Below are 18,552 nucleotides of genomic sequence, written 5' to 3'. Positions count from 1 at the left end.
GCATCAGGGTTGGTCTATTACAGCAAAATAAAAGTAGTGCTAATTCTAGTAATTCTGCTTAGTCAGGATTTATAATCACTTTAGGATCTTGTGATTTTACTTTTGTATGTGAAATAGGTCTTCTTGCTGTGAATACTTCTCAACTTTTTAACTTAGGTCTTTATTTTAGTTTATTTATTTATTTTTGTGTAATGAGTCCGTGCCTAGCAGAGTGCCAACTGTGTGCTGTGTGCCAGAAATGGATCAGCAGTTCACGATAGATGAATGAATGAATGAATGTATGCCATCTCTCATTTCCTTTTACTTTTGTAGCAACTCTCAACAACCACGTGCATCTATAAGGCTTAGGCTTTTTTTAATTGACTGAAAATTTTACTATACATTATTAAAAGAGAAATCTAATAGGCTGATGTAATTGTTGTTTGTACTCTATTGTTTTTGTGCCAAGTAAACTAAAAGACAAAGTAACATTCTTATCTCTTTAGTCTTGTTGACTATGCTGTTAATGGTTATCTGTATTATTATTTTTCTTATCACAATGAACCATATCCTGAAAGCCATCTGCCCATAAATTTAACTTCATTTGTTTTGAGAGTGGCCATTAGCTGGAAACCAAGTAACTGAATCATCTGTGAGCTGCTGATCTGGCTTTCATCACAATAACCCCAAACCTTCTGTCTCTGAGGGGTCAGCACACCGACAGGCTCAGAATATGTAGTTTTCCGTCGAGACTGTATAAGAAAACAAACCAGCTCCTTTGACACAAAAATCTTATGATTTGAAAGGCATCCGCCATTCTGACTGCAATCTCACAACTTGTCGCACACGTGTTCAAATCCCCTTATATCCTCTGGGAATGATAAAATGCAATATTACATAGCTGGATTATGAGAATCCAAAAACACAAGGCTTTTATTTGCTTACATTTGAGTCAGTCAGTCAGTAGCATAGGAAGTGTCTTTCATGTCTTTTTCAAGAGAGTAAAGTGGCCTCAATTAAAGTAGCATTTGCGTGCAGAGTTCATCTTGTGGTTAAAGCACTTCATGTGTGGGCTGGCTGCTCAGCAGGTGTTCAGCAGAACAATCAGAAATATTGGGAGTCTTTTGAAATTGGTAAAAACAGAATTATCACAGCCTGTGTTTTTTAAACACTTGTTGCATGCTAGACATTTATGCAAACATGATTCTATAGGGGATGCCTTTCCCCCCCCCCTCTCAGTATTATATTGTTTTTAAAAGACAAGTATTCCACAACAGAGAATGCAAACACTGCAACGATAAATAAAGTAACACATCCATCAAACTATTTATTTTAATACATTTTAGACTGTCAGATGTTACCTTTAGTGCCAAAGTCAGTACTTTGCAGAATTTCCCATACAAACTGAGAACACAGGCTTTTTTAGTGATTATCAAAATATATATAAAAAAAAAAAAAAAAAAAAAAAAAAAAACAACCCCAGAAAAACTACAATAATTAGCTTGTTAAAATAAAAGCATTTTGTTACAATCTGTTTAGACAGACTTAATATGTTCACTGCATTTAAAAACTGTTCCGTCCTACATTGGACCTGAAATCCAACACAGCCACAGCTGGCCTTTACACTAACATAGCACTATTTCATTACTATGAGGTGCTACCAGGGGTAAGATAGAGAGACATTTTAAATGTAGCAGAAGTTTGCTGCCAACATATTCATAATTAAAAAAAATTATACAGTTAATAATCAAACTTTTGTAAACATACCAAATTGCAATTAAAAAAAAAAAAAATCTCCTGCATCTACAGGGTAACATCATTAACATGACTCAGTATGCTCAAATAGGTCACTGTTTTCAGCTGCACATAGAGGGTTAATCTGAACACAAGTAAACATGCAGTTGGATAGCCTCATTGCTCAGAGAGTGTAATGCAACTGCACCATTTTGTCAGTCTGTTGCGGTGGCCTGGGCAACCGTCTACAGCAAAACAATGCAAATGTTAAATCAATACAAACATTGAACGGCAACCAGAATTTTGGATGGCAAAGGTGAACACCCTCAATATAAAACAAAACGTGGCAAAAATGTAACAAGATCACAGATATTATCAACAGATCAAGATTTATAAGAAACAAGATGCAGATTTAGTAAAAACAGAACAGCTTGTGCAATTTCTCTCATTAAATACTATTTCTCAATCCAGAAAGTTTGAGAATCAAGGCTTGAAAGTAAAGCAGCACAATGTGAAATATTCATTCATGGCTGACTTGTTTGTTGCTGATTGCTTCCTGTCACTAGTGATAAGACTCTACAATGTGATATATGCACCCACCGTTTCATCTACTTACTGAAAAAAATTAAACCATATTCAGTATATTCAGTTATCATCTCTTGGGTGGTTGCCATGCCGCACATCTGTCTGGTGACAAATGAAGCAAACAGAACTAGCCAAGCAGACAAACCACTGTGGTGCATCTTTCTACTTGTTCACTGCACTGTCTGCTTGTGGCTGGAGTGGTGTAGACTAGTGGTGTAATCCAATATTCCCCTTGTCAAGCAAGCAGTGTGTTTGGGCAAGGTTTACGATGGCAGGAGCAGCACAGAGGCATCGGCTAGTGAGTGAAACCTGACATGAATTTCTCCTCCAGTGTTTACATCACCAGCAATAAGTCTTTGAGGTGCTGACCAGCCTCTCGTTTACTTTGGTCTAGGGCTCACTCTCAACATGTCAGAGAGCTTAACCCTAGTGTAGAATGTGTCATTACTGGGGCACTCTAGTCAGTTTTTGAAGGCCCCATAGCGGCTTGCTTTGCTAATGAAGTTCTTGAGCAGGTCGTGGTCCATGTCTGCAAAGGCCTGGGTCTGCGTGACAGCTGTTAGGTGGTTGATGCAAAACTTGAAGCAGAACTCCTCCAGATCCTAAAAATGAAGAGTGCTGTCTGGTCAGTGCTGAGGAGGATAACTGCCTAGCTACTGTGAAGGCACCCACCACCACCAACAGCATTTCTGACTGTGTGTCAGGGGCTATGAGCTTACCCGGGCCTCATACTTGACAGCAGCAGAGAGCAGAGTGATGGCGTTCTCCTCTGAGATGCCTCTCTTGATTGTTTCCTGGCACAGCCTTTTCAGTCTCGTTTCTCTGTAGAATGTGGCCAAATCCAGTAATCCTACACACACAAACACACACAGGTAAGTGTCTTTAAGACCTACACAGTGGCTCCCTTCATAGTGCTCTCAGTGCATGCACTTCTCTGGGCTTACCAATAGCATCCTCTGGTGGCAGGTTAATGGTGTCTGTGTAGAGGTACTCCAGGAAGGCTCTGTATACCAGGTATGAGAACTGGTGGATTTCTATGGCATCCTCATCTGTTTCATTCAGCAATGCACGGAAATGCTCACACCTAAAGTGGGAAAAAACATTTCATGTGACGTTGTAAATGTGGCCCAATTCCTGTTTGTTTGTTGTTTATTTTAAATGATAGGTTATTTTTGCTCACTGAAGTGTTGTGACTCAAAAACAACTTCCCAAGAACTGGAATCAATGGAATCCGGTGCCAGTGAAGTAAAAACGTTGTTTCTATGGTTACCACTCATAAAAACAAAAATATAACTTAAAATAGTTCTTAGTTACTATTAATTAATTAAACACATTATATAGTTTAGTTGTTGTAGCGACATGTTTATTAGCATGTTATGTTTACCATTTCATTGAGTTTTATTAAAATCATAATTTTGTTCCCATGCATTCTTAATCTGAATTCCATCAATACATGACTGGCTTCGAAATTAACAACCCATAACAAGCAGCATGGCAGGAACAATGTGTCTTTAAATATACCATAATTGTTATTGCTAGAGTGTATCGAATGGATATTTTACAAATTCATCCACTGTTAACTTATGATTCAAACTTCAGGCCATTACACAGCTCCTGAGGAAAAGTGAAGGCACTCTGCCAACAACTTTAACCCACAGGGTTTTTCCATGTTTGCTCCTTACGGCCGTCTGCATTTTAAATACTGTTGACCTCTTTTTTTTTTTTTTTCTACCAATTTCGCTTCACTGCTAATGTCTACAGGCTAAAAACACGGCTTCTCTATCATTTGGTTTCATGTCATGGCTGAAATAACAAACAAGTGCCTCATTCATTAAGTGCATCTCAAACGTATCATTTGCATGTGACCTTGCCACAGCAAGCGTTTCTTGCTGCTGCATATTCGTGTGAATGTCTCAGCTAACGGTTGATGTCGCAGACAGTCTGGCTCCTTCCTACTGACAGTGCAAAAGAGCAACGAACCGGAACGCAGATACTTTGTATCCAATTGTGGTTATAAAAAGAAAAACGGGAAACAACGGGTCTGTCTTTACTTCCACATGACATTAACAGGAAAGAGGAGGAAATGCTGTTTAACAGATGGTGTTCAAATATAAGGAACATGGCAGAGAATATATGTATAAAAACATACACATTCCTGTTCTATAATCTATATTTAAAAACCACAAAAGTCTGTAACATCAAAGTGTGTTTCTGTTCCCCTGAAGTTAATTACACATGACCAAACAACCTCTGAATGTGAAAGAAATTGAAGTCAGGATGGAAAAGCAGCTCTGGTGAGAAAGAAAGGAAAAGAAATCAGTTCTTACGAAAAGAACATAGTCAAAACGAATGAAAAGAGGCAGCCCAACATCAGCGAGGAAAACCTGGAGATTCACTTTCTATTTCCATCTGGATCTATAAATTTTTTGGTTTTTTTGTTACTCTGAAGAAAAACCACAATAAGACAAGAGGTACATTCTAAAAAAAGGCAAGTACAACTCAGAATGTTTGCACAGATTGTGCACCTCACCAGACAAAGACTAGCTACTCAAAATATTATGTGACTGGATGGTTTTTGGTCCCTTTTTCAAGTCTTCTATGTTGCACTGAAAAAGTTTCAAAAATATATTGAAATATAAGTAAGTAAAAACTGCAATCTGTAAACAATGTGATTTTTTTTTTTTTCATATTCACATATCCTCAATTGTTTTTTTTTTTTTTTTTGTTGTTGATTTGTTTTTTTTGGCATACCTGATCTTCAGTAGAGCTTTGTGAACATGGATACACTTCCCATCAACCAAGAACTTCAGGTCTGAAATCTCTGGACTGTCGAACTCCTTTTTCAAAGACTGAGCCACAGTCAGATAATCATCACTGTCTAACAAAAATAAACAACATGAATGATAAAAATAAATTAATAGAATTGAATAGTTAATAGCTGATCATTCTTCTATGATGCTGTTTGAAATTGGACCAGTGCTACATTATGGATTTTTCCTTGTTTGTCTTTGACTGTTGGATTTTACTTTAGAGATACAGCACATATATACAGGATACAACAATAGATTGTCTTGTCAATTGTCAATTACTTGTTCCTCAAACATTACAGAAAAATGTGCAGCTTATGGCAATGCTGTTGAATTCAATGAGTTGTTAGTTAAGAGAGGCATTTCATTAATTTTTACAAGATCTGAAGGTGAAATGTTTACCAGGTTCAGCTAAGCATAAAAAAAAAAAAAAAAAAAAAAAAAATCAATCAGCAGATGTATGAGACATACAGTACAGGCCCAAAGTTTGGACACACTTTTTCATCATTGTGTGTGTGTGTGTGTGTGTGTGTATATGTATATGTGTGTGTATATATATATATATATATATATATATATATATATATAATATTTATTTATTTATTTATTTATTTTTAAAGGACAGGAAACTTTGCTTTCCTGTTTATTTCTGAGACGACTTCCAGGAATTTATACTTGCGACACAAAGATCCTACATGGTATGATTACCTCTTACCTATCAAAAGATCAATAGGACAATGTCAAATGGTTCGCATAATTCCACTGATTATTGGGGATATTAGCTCTGATGCTGTCCTTTAGTTGTAGGATTTTTTAATTAAAAAAACCATGCTTACCCACTGAGAGGAGGTGCCACGTAACTGCTGGTGTGGCGAAGCAAGCAAACACATCGTCTGTGGTGCTGAAATGGGTGAGGTGTGGGCTGGCCACAGCTTGACCTCGACACTGCCCCCACATCAGAACCTGCCCGCTTTGTGTCTTGGCAGCAGACGTGTGGCTGGTGTGGCATGCAGCCACCTCCACCATCCTAGAGAAAGAAACTGAATATAAAATCCGAAGTTCTACTCATGTATCGCCTTCTAATGTGTACGGCAAAGAGGCTGTGAGGACCATTGGTCGGATGATATTTCTTAAGAGTCAGCAACCAATATTGTATTCCCTCTGTGATGTTTTACCATTCATTTTGAGGCATTAACTAAGAAATTTATCTCACAGGATGCAGTCATACAGCAATTTGTGACCTGCTGTGGTGACAGAAAGGCCAGGATGAAAACATTTATTTAAAAAAAAAAAAAAAAAGGTACTGACCTCTCCTTGTCTGTGTTTATTTGAGTAGGGAGAGCTTGGTTACTCTTATTGCCTGTTCCCAACTGCCCATATGAGTTGGCCCCCCAGGCGTAAATTAAGCCCTCATCTGTAAGTGCCAATGTATGTGCATATCCACAGGCAACCTGCATATAGAGTGAAGATTCTGATTAAGTAGAACGCAGGGTAAAATAAGTAATTATAATAAAAAAAAACAAAAAACAAACAAACACACAGAGCTTTATAAATTTCTCTCTGATCCCTCTGGGCTCTTACCTGGATTATGTTGACTCCTTGGAGAGCAGCGATCCTACATGGTGTTTGTTGATTTCCATTGTTGCCCAGACCCAGCTGTCCATTGCAGTTGTAGCCCCAACCATAGATCTTCAAAAGGAGGTACATTCAGACAAAGCAAGCACTGTATCAAAGCAATGATTCAGAGGTCTGCACTGAAACAAAGTGTCTATTTCAATGAAAAAAAAAAGAGGAAACTTTTATATTTTATCATATATTACATAAATTTGCATTCTACCATAACAGCACTATGGCACGAGAGCATTATGTCAGGGTAAAAAGTAGTCTTTCTGCTTCTAAAGAATAAGGTAAATCACAAATTGGTGGGACATTCCTTCTATGTACAACCTGCTTAACTCTTTAATGAACTAAATATCTTGGGTGTGACACACATTTTATTTGCATGCCTTCAAAAATGGCTTAATTGCTACTGACTATCAAAAAGTGAACCTGCTGAAAGCACTGATTCACTTATTCATGTTGACATGTGCAGATTGATGTGACCCATTACCTCTCCATTATCCAGAACAGCCATAGAGCAGAGCTGACCACAGGCTATGTTAACCACCACTTTGTTCTGCAGGCAGCTGCTGACCCGGCGTGGTGTCGGCTGGTTGGCAGTAGACCCTGAACCAACTTGGCCTGAGTTGTTGTAACCCCATGCATACACCTGAGCACAAAGACAAATCAATCACTGTCTGCAAAACGCAGAGATTGAGCAGAAAGCAAGACAGCAGTGGCAGATGAAATTACCTCTCCGTCAGTTGTGAGGGCAATAGTGTGGTGAGAGCCACAGGCCACCTCTGTCACCCTCTTGCTAAGGAGGTTGGTGGACACCAGGGCAGGGGTCAATCCATGGTTGGTGGTCCCGTTGCCCAGTTGACTGTACCCGTTGTGGCCCCAAGCAAACACCTCTCCATCTACACAGGTGCAGGGCAAACATTTATTGTTTTTGACACATTGGTTAATATTTTATATACAGATAAGAATCAGTGAGGCTATGTACCTTACAGACTCAGCACTGTTCTCATTAAAATTGGATGTGAAATGAAAACTTTCTTAAACTGGAAGTTACAAACAGATAAAGCTAATGTATTCATAGAGAATCGGCAGAAACATGCACACATCCACAGGTATTGAAAGAGACTGAAAGAGACTGAAAGCCAAATCATATTAGTAAGGCAGCAACTAGCATGTATTTTCTATTATCAATCTGTTTGCTGAATTATCTTAAATAATATTGCATCAAATTTGTTGTTTTGGAAGTTTTGAGCAGAAATAACAGTTAAAATGTGGAATAAAGAAAGTCATCACATCCATCCAATCTCCCACACACTATTTCATGGGAGTGCTGTTCATACCAGCAGCAAACAATGAATACATATGGCCAATAATGCACAATCAGGCATTATTGATGACCTAACCCAACAACTTCTCCCTATACATAAGGTATATATGTACAGGATCCTGAGGACAACTGGTGGCTTGGAAAGATGAGCAAGTGCTAGGTTCAACCCAAGAGCGTTTAGGAAGCATTGTAACCAGAAATGGGAAAGAGAAGACTTTAAATGCATGTGACAGTTATACCATCCAATGAGGAAATGCCAATAAATGTCTGCAGAAGTGGTAAGGTACCTCACTCAGAGACAGAAAAGACACATACAGGTCAGTGAAACAGGAGGATGAATGGCTGAGACAGATAGGGGTACCAGGCTTCCCAATAAAATACAAGACCAGCCTCTTCCAGCACATTTTCCACCAACACTGTGGCTACTCACAATTTATAAAGCATGTATAACATCAGTAGAGGGTGCCAAAGAGAGGGGGAAAAAATACCTTCGGAGTTGGCCTGGAGTTCCAACAGGTCTATACTATACGTCAGGAGAGGAGAATGTTTTAGCATCATAGACCTGTTTCTTTCTTGGACTTCATAAGGAAAGGCACACATCTGTCTATGTAAGGACTCACAGATGGCAGTGCATATCAGAGCAAATATTAAGTGTGAGGTGGCAGGAACAGCCTGTACAACTCTGACAGTTTCAAAGTGCACAATTTGAGAAAGCTACAAAAACATCTACTGCGTTGAAAAGTGTGGCTCAGCCATGACTTCTAGAGATGGCTGTCTAGCTCGTCTAGTACTTATTGGTCCTTTCAGGTTACCTTAAACAGATTCTTGCTGCTTTTTTAATCTAAATTGTGCCGTTGATTTAGCATTAAAAAATAACTCAGATTATACAGAACAGGTATATACTACCATACAATTCAAAACATTTTATTTTAAAAGTATAAGAAGCATGTCACATTTTGTTGTGCGGGTTCTGTTTCTGACTATGTTGTTAGTAGGGCCGATGTGAATAAAGAGATTCCCCATCCGACACCTGTGTCCGGATTACCTGATTTCTCTTTTAAACCACCTCCTTTCGCCACAACAATTTCATAGTCAACAATTAAAGTCTCCTACTCTAATAAATATTTTACAACTTCCAACATTATATGTTAATTTAGGACATTTTTGATACAACATTTGAGCAGCAACAGCCCAGCTTCATTGTAAAACAAGGCTCTAAGACCTCTGCATCTGGTGACTTCATTGTCTGGAATTTCATTCCTCTGCATTCTGAAAATATTTCGCCCCAGGGGGTAAAATAAAAAGTTTTCTGAACTGGATTACCTGCAGTGGCGATAACCACATGTGGTCCTGTTCCATAGCTTAGGGACACAATCTTCTTTCCGCACAAGACATCAATCCTGCGTGGCTCGATGGTGCTTTGAAGGTCTCCAAGCCCTAAACAGCCACTGCAGTTTGTGCCCAGAGCAAAGACCTGCAAATAGCAAACATCACTGCTGAAAGGCTTCTGATATGACTGCATGGTACATGTATGCAAATTTCTGGTGGTAACTGATATCTGGTTAGTTGATATTCTGGGAGAACATGTTAAAATGTTGGAAATGCTATTACATAGTTGTCAATATTTATTTTCAACATCAATGTGTTACTTTAAAATTGTTCTCATTAATTTTCTAGCCCATAATTTGCTAGTGCAGACTTTGACGAGTCGCTTTGTTTTGAGAGATTCATTGATTAATGCAGGAATCATTCCAGCGTTATTCACAGCCAAATTAAACCACATCTGCAGCCAACATGTAATCTTTTGTGAGATTCCGTTACCAGAAACATTTACTGGCGTCTGGAGTGAAATCTGCTGAATTGTGTTTATCCTTTATACACCACAATCAACTGCTCAGGCATTTTAACTGTTTGGTCAACAGGAACAAACAAATGAGCAGGGGAGGAAAGATGAGGGATGCTGTCCACCTTTCCATGGGATAAAAATGGCGCTTGCTGAGGTATTAGGCCTGTACAGCTAAAGATAGCTTCATTCTATCTGCTTATCCCTGTGTCTGGAACTGCATTTTGTATCAACCAAAGAGGGATAGCCCTGCAGCATTTTTCTATCCAGCACTAAATGGGGGAAAAAAGTGATTACAAATCTGTATTATAAAAAAGGAATTAAGTCTATTAAGTCATGCGGAACATCTTAACGTAAACAACGGGATTAAAGAACCATTGCTTAAAGCCTAAGTCGTACCTCATCATTAACTGTGACATAGAGGGCTTCATTTGCGGCACTGCCAAAGACACAAGCCTGCCGGATAAGCCGTAGTTCCTCAGGAGGAAGGAGTGCAAACACTGGCCACTTCCCCACGTCCAGCATACTACTCAGCTATTAAAAAAAAAAAAGTAGAAAAATAAGTCAAACAGATGTGAATGAGTCATCCAGATACTTCAGTTCCAAAATATAACATTACAAAGCTGGAAATGTGGGAGGAGGCCTTTTTGGAAAGACATATTGGCTCAAAACCAACCAGAGCTGCATTTATTATACATTCCCTGAACATTGTACTCAAGGAACATTTCATAAATGCAGGGATGATTTTTGTGGAAAAGTAAAAAGAAAAAAAATATGAGTCACAGTCACACACATTTATGTTTGAAGTTGTCACATTGAAGTCATTCCTGGTCCCAGTTACTAAAACCATGATTGGGTGCAAACGGGACCAAACGGTCAAATGAGAGATGTCTTGTGAGTTGGAAATGGAGTATTGCACAGTCTGCAGTAACAGACACATAGACTGAAAGCTGAGCGGATAAATTATCCACCAGATTTTTACTATCTTTTGACCTCAGGGACACAGACAGGCACCGGGCACCGAGCCCAGTTTGGTGGGCAGATAAAAACATGGATGCGTGTTGGCTGAGGTAAACCCGTTAACCTGTGTTAACAGGCAGAAAAAGTGAATTCCAGGTTTTGTTACCTCCTCTGTGTTTTCTTTCTTCTGCAACATCTAAAACAGTAAAATAAGATCCCCTTAACAAAAGCCGTAAGCCAAGAGTGCACTTTTAAATTTAAAGGACCAGACCACATTAATGGATAACTGAAAACAGGTCGTATCAACATGTCATAACGCCCCCCTATATATATATATATATATATATATATATATATATTCATACCAACACATCTATATCTGAGTTATATAACCTCTCCCAACATCCACACAGCATAACTGAGCTGTTCGACTCCGGAGAAGTAAGTGCTAAACGCGATAAAACGCCAAAAACAAGAGACACGTTGTGTCTGAGGTTAACAAGGACAAGCTAACAACATGAAACTTGAAGTAGCATTAAAATAAGCTCTAACTATCAACTACAACGACACTGTCCGGCTAAAACACACAAAACAAAACTGCCGTCTAGCTAATTATGGGGGTAAGTCTCGATGCCGCCGAGGGCTCAAACTGTTGACGTTACCTCGCGGTTGTTGTAGCTAGTGTTTTGTCCGCAGGGGCGTTTGTCTGCTCGACGGCGGGACGAAGAGATCGCCAGCCAACATATCTGGCCATTCAAGTAGTCGGTGAAATCATCCCGGCAGCCTCACATGCTCTGACTTCACCTGTTACTGTGGCTGCCCCTTGTTGTTGTTAGCTTTAATCGCTACAGCAGCGGCTGTGGGGAAGAAGGAGAAAAAAAAAAAAGAAAAAAAAGAAAAAAAAAGCACGCACGCGCGCGCACACACGCACACAGACCTGCCATCTCCGTACTTCCTGTAGTTGCGTGGTGCGTTCACAGGAAGTCGGAAGCCTTAACTTGCTTTATTGTTTCTGATTTCCTATTTCGTTATTTGCTTATTTATTAGTATTCTTGTTTTTCAATAAGTAATAAGTAATAAAGTAAGTCAAGTAATATTCAGACACCAGCTCTCAACAATCCCTCAATCCCTCTCGTAGGCTCGTCAGAAATAAATCTGGAATATTGTTGACTATGTTTGCGGAAGAAACACGGTTCTCCTTCATAAAGTCCAGCAGGTGGAGCAGTGGAAAGGTCCCATTTTAGTGGCTACACGTCACACTCACGCACTTGTTTGTCACAATTTGCAAACACTGACGTGTGCATGTAGTAATTTTTTGAAAAAAATAAGATGTATAATAAGAAGAACAAATTGTGCCTTAAAATTCAAACTTCGAGGAAATATTTTAATCCTTATCAATAGCGTGTGTCAATATAAATACCTTAAAAAATAAAATATTACAATGGGTTTGCTTCAATTCAGACACTGTTAATTGTCATTGTGATGTTATCTGATAAACATCAGTATGACGTTCCTGACACTTAGAGAGGTAGGTAGAGACATCTACTGTATCACGTCCTGGTATCCAGACTCGCTATATTTGACTTTCGTTATATTATATTCGTTATATAGTGGCACAGATTAAATGAATTAAGAATTTAATAATACTACATAGATAGATAGATAGATAGATAGATAGATAGATAGATAGATAGATAGATAGATAGATAGATAGATAGATAGGCTGATTGATTGATTGATTGATAAAAGTGCATTTTAAGACAACGAGAGTTTACGTACTGGTACTTTAATTATATTCCTTGCAGTAAAAATGAATGAACACACTAATAATACCCTGTAAGGCGATGCCATACTGTTAAGGTGGACCGAATTTCTTCATTAAAATTACACAGTTTCAGCGTGATCTTTGTTTATTTAAAAGGCAACATTGCAAGATTGGGTCAGGCGAGTTCAGAGAATAAATAATTTTAACACTTTTTCTCGCCGGCCCGCACGCTTCACACACACTTCACTGCGACTGACCTGGTGGACGAACCGATCACAGACACGTCAACCTTAAGGTTTTCCTTAAAGACATGTAAATGTGGGAAGGCGTGTAGTTCATTATCATTTTACTGACAATCAACAATTCCCGTGGTATGAACCACGTTAAATGAACGTGACTGTAATTGTAATATTTCTCCGGGCTATCTTGGAATTCGTCATGATTTCCAGTAGTACGCATGCGCAGAGTGCCCCGTAAGCGATGGCGAAATTCTTGCCTTTTATGCAAGGAGCAGGGTTGGATGGAAAGTTATCTCGATAAAATTGGCGATTCGGCTGAGATTATCGACACTTGGCTCCGTCGCCGTCGCTCTCGACTCACTTCTATTTGTTTTAGGTGTAGTTAATACAAGCGATCGTCGTTCGTACTACGGGAAAAAAGCGCATCTTCTTCTAGCTAACTATTAGCGGTGCAGCATTAGGTAGCTAACGCTAGCATGCCACATTTTGCCTTGCCCTGTGTTTATCTGGGTAGCTAGCTAGTTATCCGTCTCAGGTGTTGCAGAAAGTAGCTGCCCACTGGAGCTCGCCGACGTTGTACATTTTTTGGGGGAAGAGCCGCAGAGGAATCATCACTGTGCATCGGCGTGTTGGTCCAGATTGCTGCTGCTGCTGTGCCGACTGACTAAGTGAGTAACGCTAGCTGCGCTGTTGGTAATAACTCACTTTTGTTACCGACACTAACAGAATAAATGTCGAGGTTTCGGTCTGTGGCTGAGCTGACTGCAGTTAGGTAACCAACAGCCATGACATGACGCCAAGCGCGCGCACAAACACACGCACAAATACCTGTAGCTAAAGTAAACAGTTGTCCAGGTTAAGAGCTAGCCAACCGAGTTCACTCAGCGATGGCGAATAAAGAATATTAGCATCCAACGTTGAGTTAGGTGTTTGTGTTTGCGACATGTTGGACCCCATAGACAGAGCTGGAAACAGTGACAGCAGGCAAGTTGAGTTCCAAAGATGGTGGAAATGAAAAGCCAGCTGTTGAACAACGTAAAGCTGACTGAAGAAATCATTCCCCCAGGTGTTCCAGCTCAACCTCCTCATTGACCTGTTGGCCGTAAAACCAGATGAATTTTTCTCATTACACCAATTAACTTAACCCGAAGAGCAAGCTCATTAACCACTGAAGATTTGTGTTTTTAATGTTATGTATTGGGTATTTCGTCTACACTTTTGTCTGATCCCTAACAATGAGGAATAAGTACAAGTGCGGTTTAGACAGAATCGCTGGTTATTTTAACCATTCAGGTGTTTCCCCGAACCCCATACCCGTTTCACCAAAACTGTAACTGAAAAACAGCTGTCATTGTTAACTGCTCTGCCTGCCACAGTCAAATATGATTTAAACTAGGGCAACAACAGATGTTGCGAGAATGTCGATATCAGAGTGATGTTTACTGTACTGTAACATGAGAGGCAGTGAATGATGCAACCACAGCTGTTGTTTTTCCCTGACAGTGGTGATTTCTGATCATTTCTCAACATCTTTTTAAAGACAAATGTTTACCTAGAGGAGGCGTAAGGACGGACACAAAGTACCAGTGATGTGTACTCGTATCACAGTCATGGTTACATGGCACTCAGAATATACAAAATGCCGTCAAATTATCCATTATCTATTGACCCTTCTTGGATGACGTTGTACTCTCCACCGTGAGTTTTACTCAAATTCGTGAAAGGTAGGTGGTTAGGAATAAATGGAAAGGAGGGAAAGGCCTGGATTGGGGGGAATTCTTAACTTTTCCTTCTACCCCTTTACCCGAACTCTTAGGTAGCAATTGTGGGTGTGTTAGTAGCATACCATTTTTAAAAAGTAAACAAGGATTTACTTAGAAGTGGCTTTTTGAGGAATACACCAAGCAGTTGCAGTGGTGACTCGGGGGGGGCCTAATGACCAGTGAGGGAGGCTGCCATCATCTAAAGCCTGCTAGTAATACTGCGCTAATCTCATGTCAGTCCTCTACTGCAGCAGTAGTTCCCTCAAATCCAGTTCATTGACCATCGCAATGTAAACTGACTTTGTTGTTTAAGCTTAAGGAGGGGAGGGGCTAAAGCCAACAGATAAGCCAGATCACTGTGAGGTATCAGGGCGCATGTGCTAGATTGTAATTAGGTTCAAGGACACATGTTGCATTTCTCTCATGGTGTTCTGTTGTTTTCTGACTCTAATTTCTTTTTGCCATATGATACTGTTAAAATGCCTTTCACAAGTGGTAGGTCATGAGTGTGGCCCTTTGCTCTCTTAGCCTTATTTGTTTAATAATCCTCCCTTGATGCTCTAATAAGGTTAGATTTGGCAGGATTTGATATATATATATATATATATATATATATATAGGTTGATATGTCACCCTAACCTCTTTTGGTTAGTTATTTGTCATATGCAAAGAAGTTTATTTTGGGTTGCATCACCACTGAGAAGACACACATGCTGATGCTTATCAATAAACTCTTCCTCTTAAGTAGACTGCTTACAAAAAAAACAAAAAAACAACACTCTTTTGACTCTATTTTGGCTGATGCATAATTTTACATAGTCTATACAAGGCTTTCCATCAGACCTGGAGGAGGAAAAAGCAGATAGTCTGACCTGACCTCACTGATGCCATCAGAAAATATCCTTCCGATTGAGCAAGTGGACTGCTGTGCCACTGCATGATGAGTTGTGGAAAACAATCACAGTGCCTGGAAATTAATAAATGATGTGCGTCATGTTCTTAGTCAGTGGGATTGAGTTTGTCACTATTTCTTCACTAAGGAAAAACTATGTTTAGTGGTTATTAGACTCAGAAGTTGGAACTTTAAATAATTAAATGGATCTTAATCTCATTTTTGAAAAATTACACCATGTAATGGAGAGATCCTTGTACTTTATTGCTAACCCTCCTGTTCTAAAAGTATTAATGACATTTTTATTCATCTAATGAAATCCATTTTAATATGAACAAAAAAAGCTCTTCACATATTTACTAAATAGATATTTTGTGGTTATCAAAATCCCACTCTCAATATGTGATAGAAATAATTGCAAGTTGAAGGGATGGACAGATGTGAATATTTCTACCGACCACCTAGCTTTTATTTGCACAACTGGATTAAGTCTTAAGACAATTACTTTGTTATGCTTAATATATTGTTTAACACTTTTTTCCCCACACAAAAGGGAAAAGGGACAGAACTGGAGATGGAAGCAGACATATGGGAACGGTTAGCATACTTAGCGTCCTTCATTAATGAATGTTAGCTCAGATTTGCAATAGCTCAGAATGTTAGTGGCTGTGCTAAAGCAAACCTGCCCCCTCTTTTTGGCAAGGTTTATTTTGTCCTCCCTCATGAACAATTTAGCAAACAAAGAGTCTTTCATAATACCCCATTTTTTTAAGGAATAAACTGTAAATATAGTCAATCATAATTTTAACACGCTTTTATGACCTTTTGTCCAGTTGATAAGGAAGTAATCTTGATGTTAGGGCTGCGTGGTTAATCGATTGAATCAGTTAATTAAAATCGGCAGTTTTTGGTGATTTATTTTATTTATTTATTTATTTTTTTATGAAATTGGGGTTTCCCTTTAGCATTTGCCCTAATGCTCCCCTCGGGCTCCCATAGTTAAGACTAGGCTGAGCTTGTCGATATCTGGTTTGATTCGAACAATTGCTGTGATTGCTGTGATTCGGCATATTGGACAGCTACATTACTTAGACTTTGTAAGAAAACGCGGTGAGAGTGATAACAGCTTTTACATTTTTCCACTTTAACTCGAACGGTAACTATTGTTGAAATCCCAGGAGGAAAAATTTTAACAAATAAAAGCAAAACTTTCTTTCAATATACTTTTTTCCATTTTAGCTGGTTTTTTAATAAGGAAAATTTTGATTTAAATTGTTATTGGGGTGGAAAAGATTTTCTACAGTATCACCCAGCCCCACCCAATATCATATAATAAATACAGATGGTCATGTTCATAATATATACGAGCGGAATGGTGAAAGAAGCCCTATCCAAGGGCAATCTTGCTAAATGTAGTTCTTCTATGCAATTTGGTGTGTTTATTTCTGCTGATTACTATGTCTTTGTTACAGGAGTACCTCTTCAGTGGTGTGAATGAGGGAGACATGGCAGACCACACCCCACCTCTGGAGTCCGGCCAGCTTCTCAGCCCTGAACTCCCAATCCTGGCTTCACCACCACCCCCAGCCATGGTCAACGGGGATGGCCCCCAGCAGGTACACTCAGACTTGTCATTTTTGATGTCTGTTGCCTATCAATCTCAATTTATGCATCAAGTTGTGCCCAGATGGACTTGTAGCAACTTGCTTCAATATTTTCTAGAAATTCTGACTTGTGTATCCTTTTTCTTCTTCTTCCTTAAGTGTACAGTTGACGTTGTATTGTGTCCGGGATTTTTTTTTTGTGCAAAAAATGCTGATGTATTTGTACTGTTGTGTACACCAGATCGTTTTTGCAAAGTCTGGAATGGTGGTGCCTTAAGTTGCTTCCACATTCATTGACGTAATCAGTCCAATTTGAGAAATTTTAGCAGGTGCGCTTCAGCACTTACTCAACAAGTAGCAGTAACACAAGAGGCAGTGACATAATATATGACCAGCACAAGCAGGGAAATACTAATGTGCTGTTCAGCCTGATATGTAGTCCAGCAGAGGCTGATAATAAATCGAAAAGGTGCCTGTAACCCTGCACAATGTTGAGCTATGCGTCTGTAGAAAAATTGGACATTGCTGTGTGAATTTCCTTTTTTGTTTAATATAAGGATTTGAATTGAATAATCTGCAGCACCATCAAGAAACATATCTCACACTCTGGTATTCTGTTTCTTTAAATGCAAAACCATTTCCTGATACACTGACATTTTTCATGAATCTATGAGCATTTACACCTTAGTGAAACCTAAACTGTTGGCTTGTTTCAGATGCTAAGCAAAATATGCAGATGGTGTTTTTACTCAGATAAGAATTGAAACAACCCAGACAAATTTGCTATCATTGCTGCATTTGCACATGGAATTTACTTCATGGGCAACAGGTGCTTGTTAGTTATGAACCACACATCTCTCAGTTTTTATATCAGCCTTTTCTGGATATGGAGTGATACCCCCCTCCACCCCAATCAACTCTTGTCAGTATCAGAGTGAGGTTGAGTAACTCTGACAAGCCTGGATGATTTCCCTGTCATTTTGATGGTCATCAATTCGATTTGGTTAAGTTTCCGTGACTTCCCGGGGGACTGCACGGAACCCACTGTGATATCTTTCCTTTCATTTCCTCAGTCTTATGCAGTTTGTCCAGATAAGACTTGCTAATATTAGCACTGCCCTGTAACTTTCCTTTCCACCTTTCCACTCGTCTTTACTATTTTCCACAGTGGAAAAACCCCCACCTGAATCAGGCTTTGTTCACATAGAGATCAAATTTTGCTGGTTGTTGTGATGGGCTGTGAGGTTGTTGTTTTCATGGAATTCACTTACCTTACCACCTGATTATCCAAACATGCCCCATGTCAGTGTTTACATTGTTTTATGAGGGCTAGAGGAATAAATTGTGGATGTTCCTTCCTGGCTTACATCATTACCACCCTGCTGCTCAGATCAGTTCGTTCATGATCAATGAAATACACTGAAATGTGCTTGT

The 18,552-nt window shown here is 39.2% G+C and overlaps 2 protein-coding genes across 4 annotated transcripts in view; one reads left to right on the top strand and one right to left on the bottom strand.

The window, feature by feature from the left end:
• Positions 1-1,414: 1,414 nt before the first annotated feature.
• On the bottom strand, positions 1,415-11,711 carry rcbtb2 (regulator of chromosome condensation (RCC1) and BTB (POZ) domain containing protein 2). Of its 3 annotated transcripts, XM_029517356.1 has the most exons (12): positions 11,518-11,711; positions 10,295-10,429; positions 9,376-9,526; positions 7,458-7,624; positions 7,216-7,374; positions 6,687-6,794; positions 6,414-6,556; positions 5,942-6,132; positions 5,050-5,176; positions 3,243-3,382; positions 3,018-3,148; positions 1,415-2,900 (listed from the first exon to the last, which is right to left on the bottom strand). In XM_029517356.1, exons 2-12 carry the CDS (start codon positions 10,418-10,420, stop codon positions 2,760-2,762), a joined length of 1,584 nt encoding a protein of 527 aa, XP_029373216.1. In that variant the 5' UTR covers positions 10,421-10,429; positions 11,518-11,711; the 3' UTR covers positions 1,415-2,759. The 3 variants fall into 3 exon arrangements, 2 of the variants coding, with proteins under 2 accessions (XP_029373216.1, XP_029373217.1); XM_029517357.1 differs by lacking the exons at positions 10,295-10,429; positions 11,518-11,711 and adding an exon at positions 8,541-8,575 and having other exon boundaries at positions 9,376-9,424; XR_003841405.1 differs by lacking the exons at positions 1,415-2,900; positions 3,018-3,148 and having other exon boundaries at positions 3,247-3,382; positions 5,050-5,172.
• Positions 11,712-13,099: 1,388 nt separating this feature from the next.
• The window catches only part of fndc3a (fibronectin type III domain containing 3A), a 43,912-nt gene continuing 38,459 nt past the window's right edge, over positions 13,100-18,552 (top strand). Inside the window, exons 1-2 of the mRNA XM_029517157.1 lie at positions 13,100-13,527; positions 16,987-17,130. Coding sequence (XP_029373017.1) covers positions 17,020-17,130 — 111 coding nt within the window. The 5' untranslated portion in view covers positions 13,100-13,527; positions 16,987-17,019. The remainder of the gene's footprint in view (positions 13,528-16,986; positions 17,131-18,552) is intronic.

This window comes from Echeneis naucrates, chromosome 13 (genome assembly GCF_900963305.1).
Source record: "Echeneis naucrates chromosome 13, fEcheNa1.1, whole genome shotgun sequence".
NCBI classification, from domain to species: Eukaryota; Metazoa; Chordata; class Actinopteri; order Carangiformes; family Echeneidae; genus Echeneis; species Echeneis naucrates.
The sequence above is the reverse complement of the archived record's forward strand: the minus strand, read 5'-3'. Positions and strand labels throughout refer to the sequence as shown.

Coding starts and splice junctions, on each gene's coding strand:
- rcbtb2 (XM_029517356.1), bottom strand. CDS start 10,420: ATGCTGGACGTGGGGAAGTGGCCAGTGTTTGCACTCCTTCCTCCTGAG. Junction 6,795..7,215: donor CTGTTCTGGATAATGGAGAG/GTAATGGGTCAC, acceptor CTCCTTTTGAAG/ATCTATGGTTGGGGCTACAA. Junction 3,383..5,049: donor AAAGCTCTACTGAAGATCAG/GTATGCCAAAAA, acceptor TTCCCACTTTAG/GTGTGAGCATTTCCGTGCAT.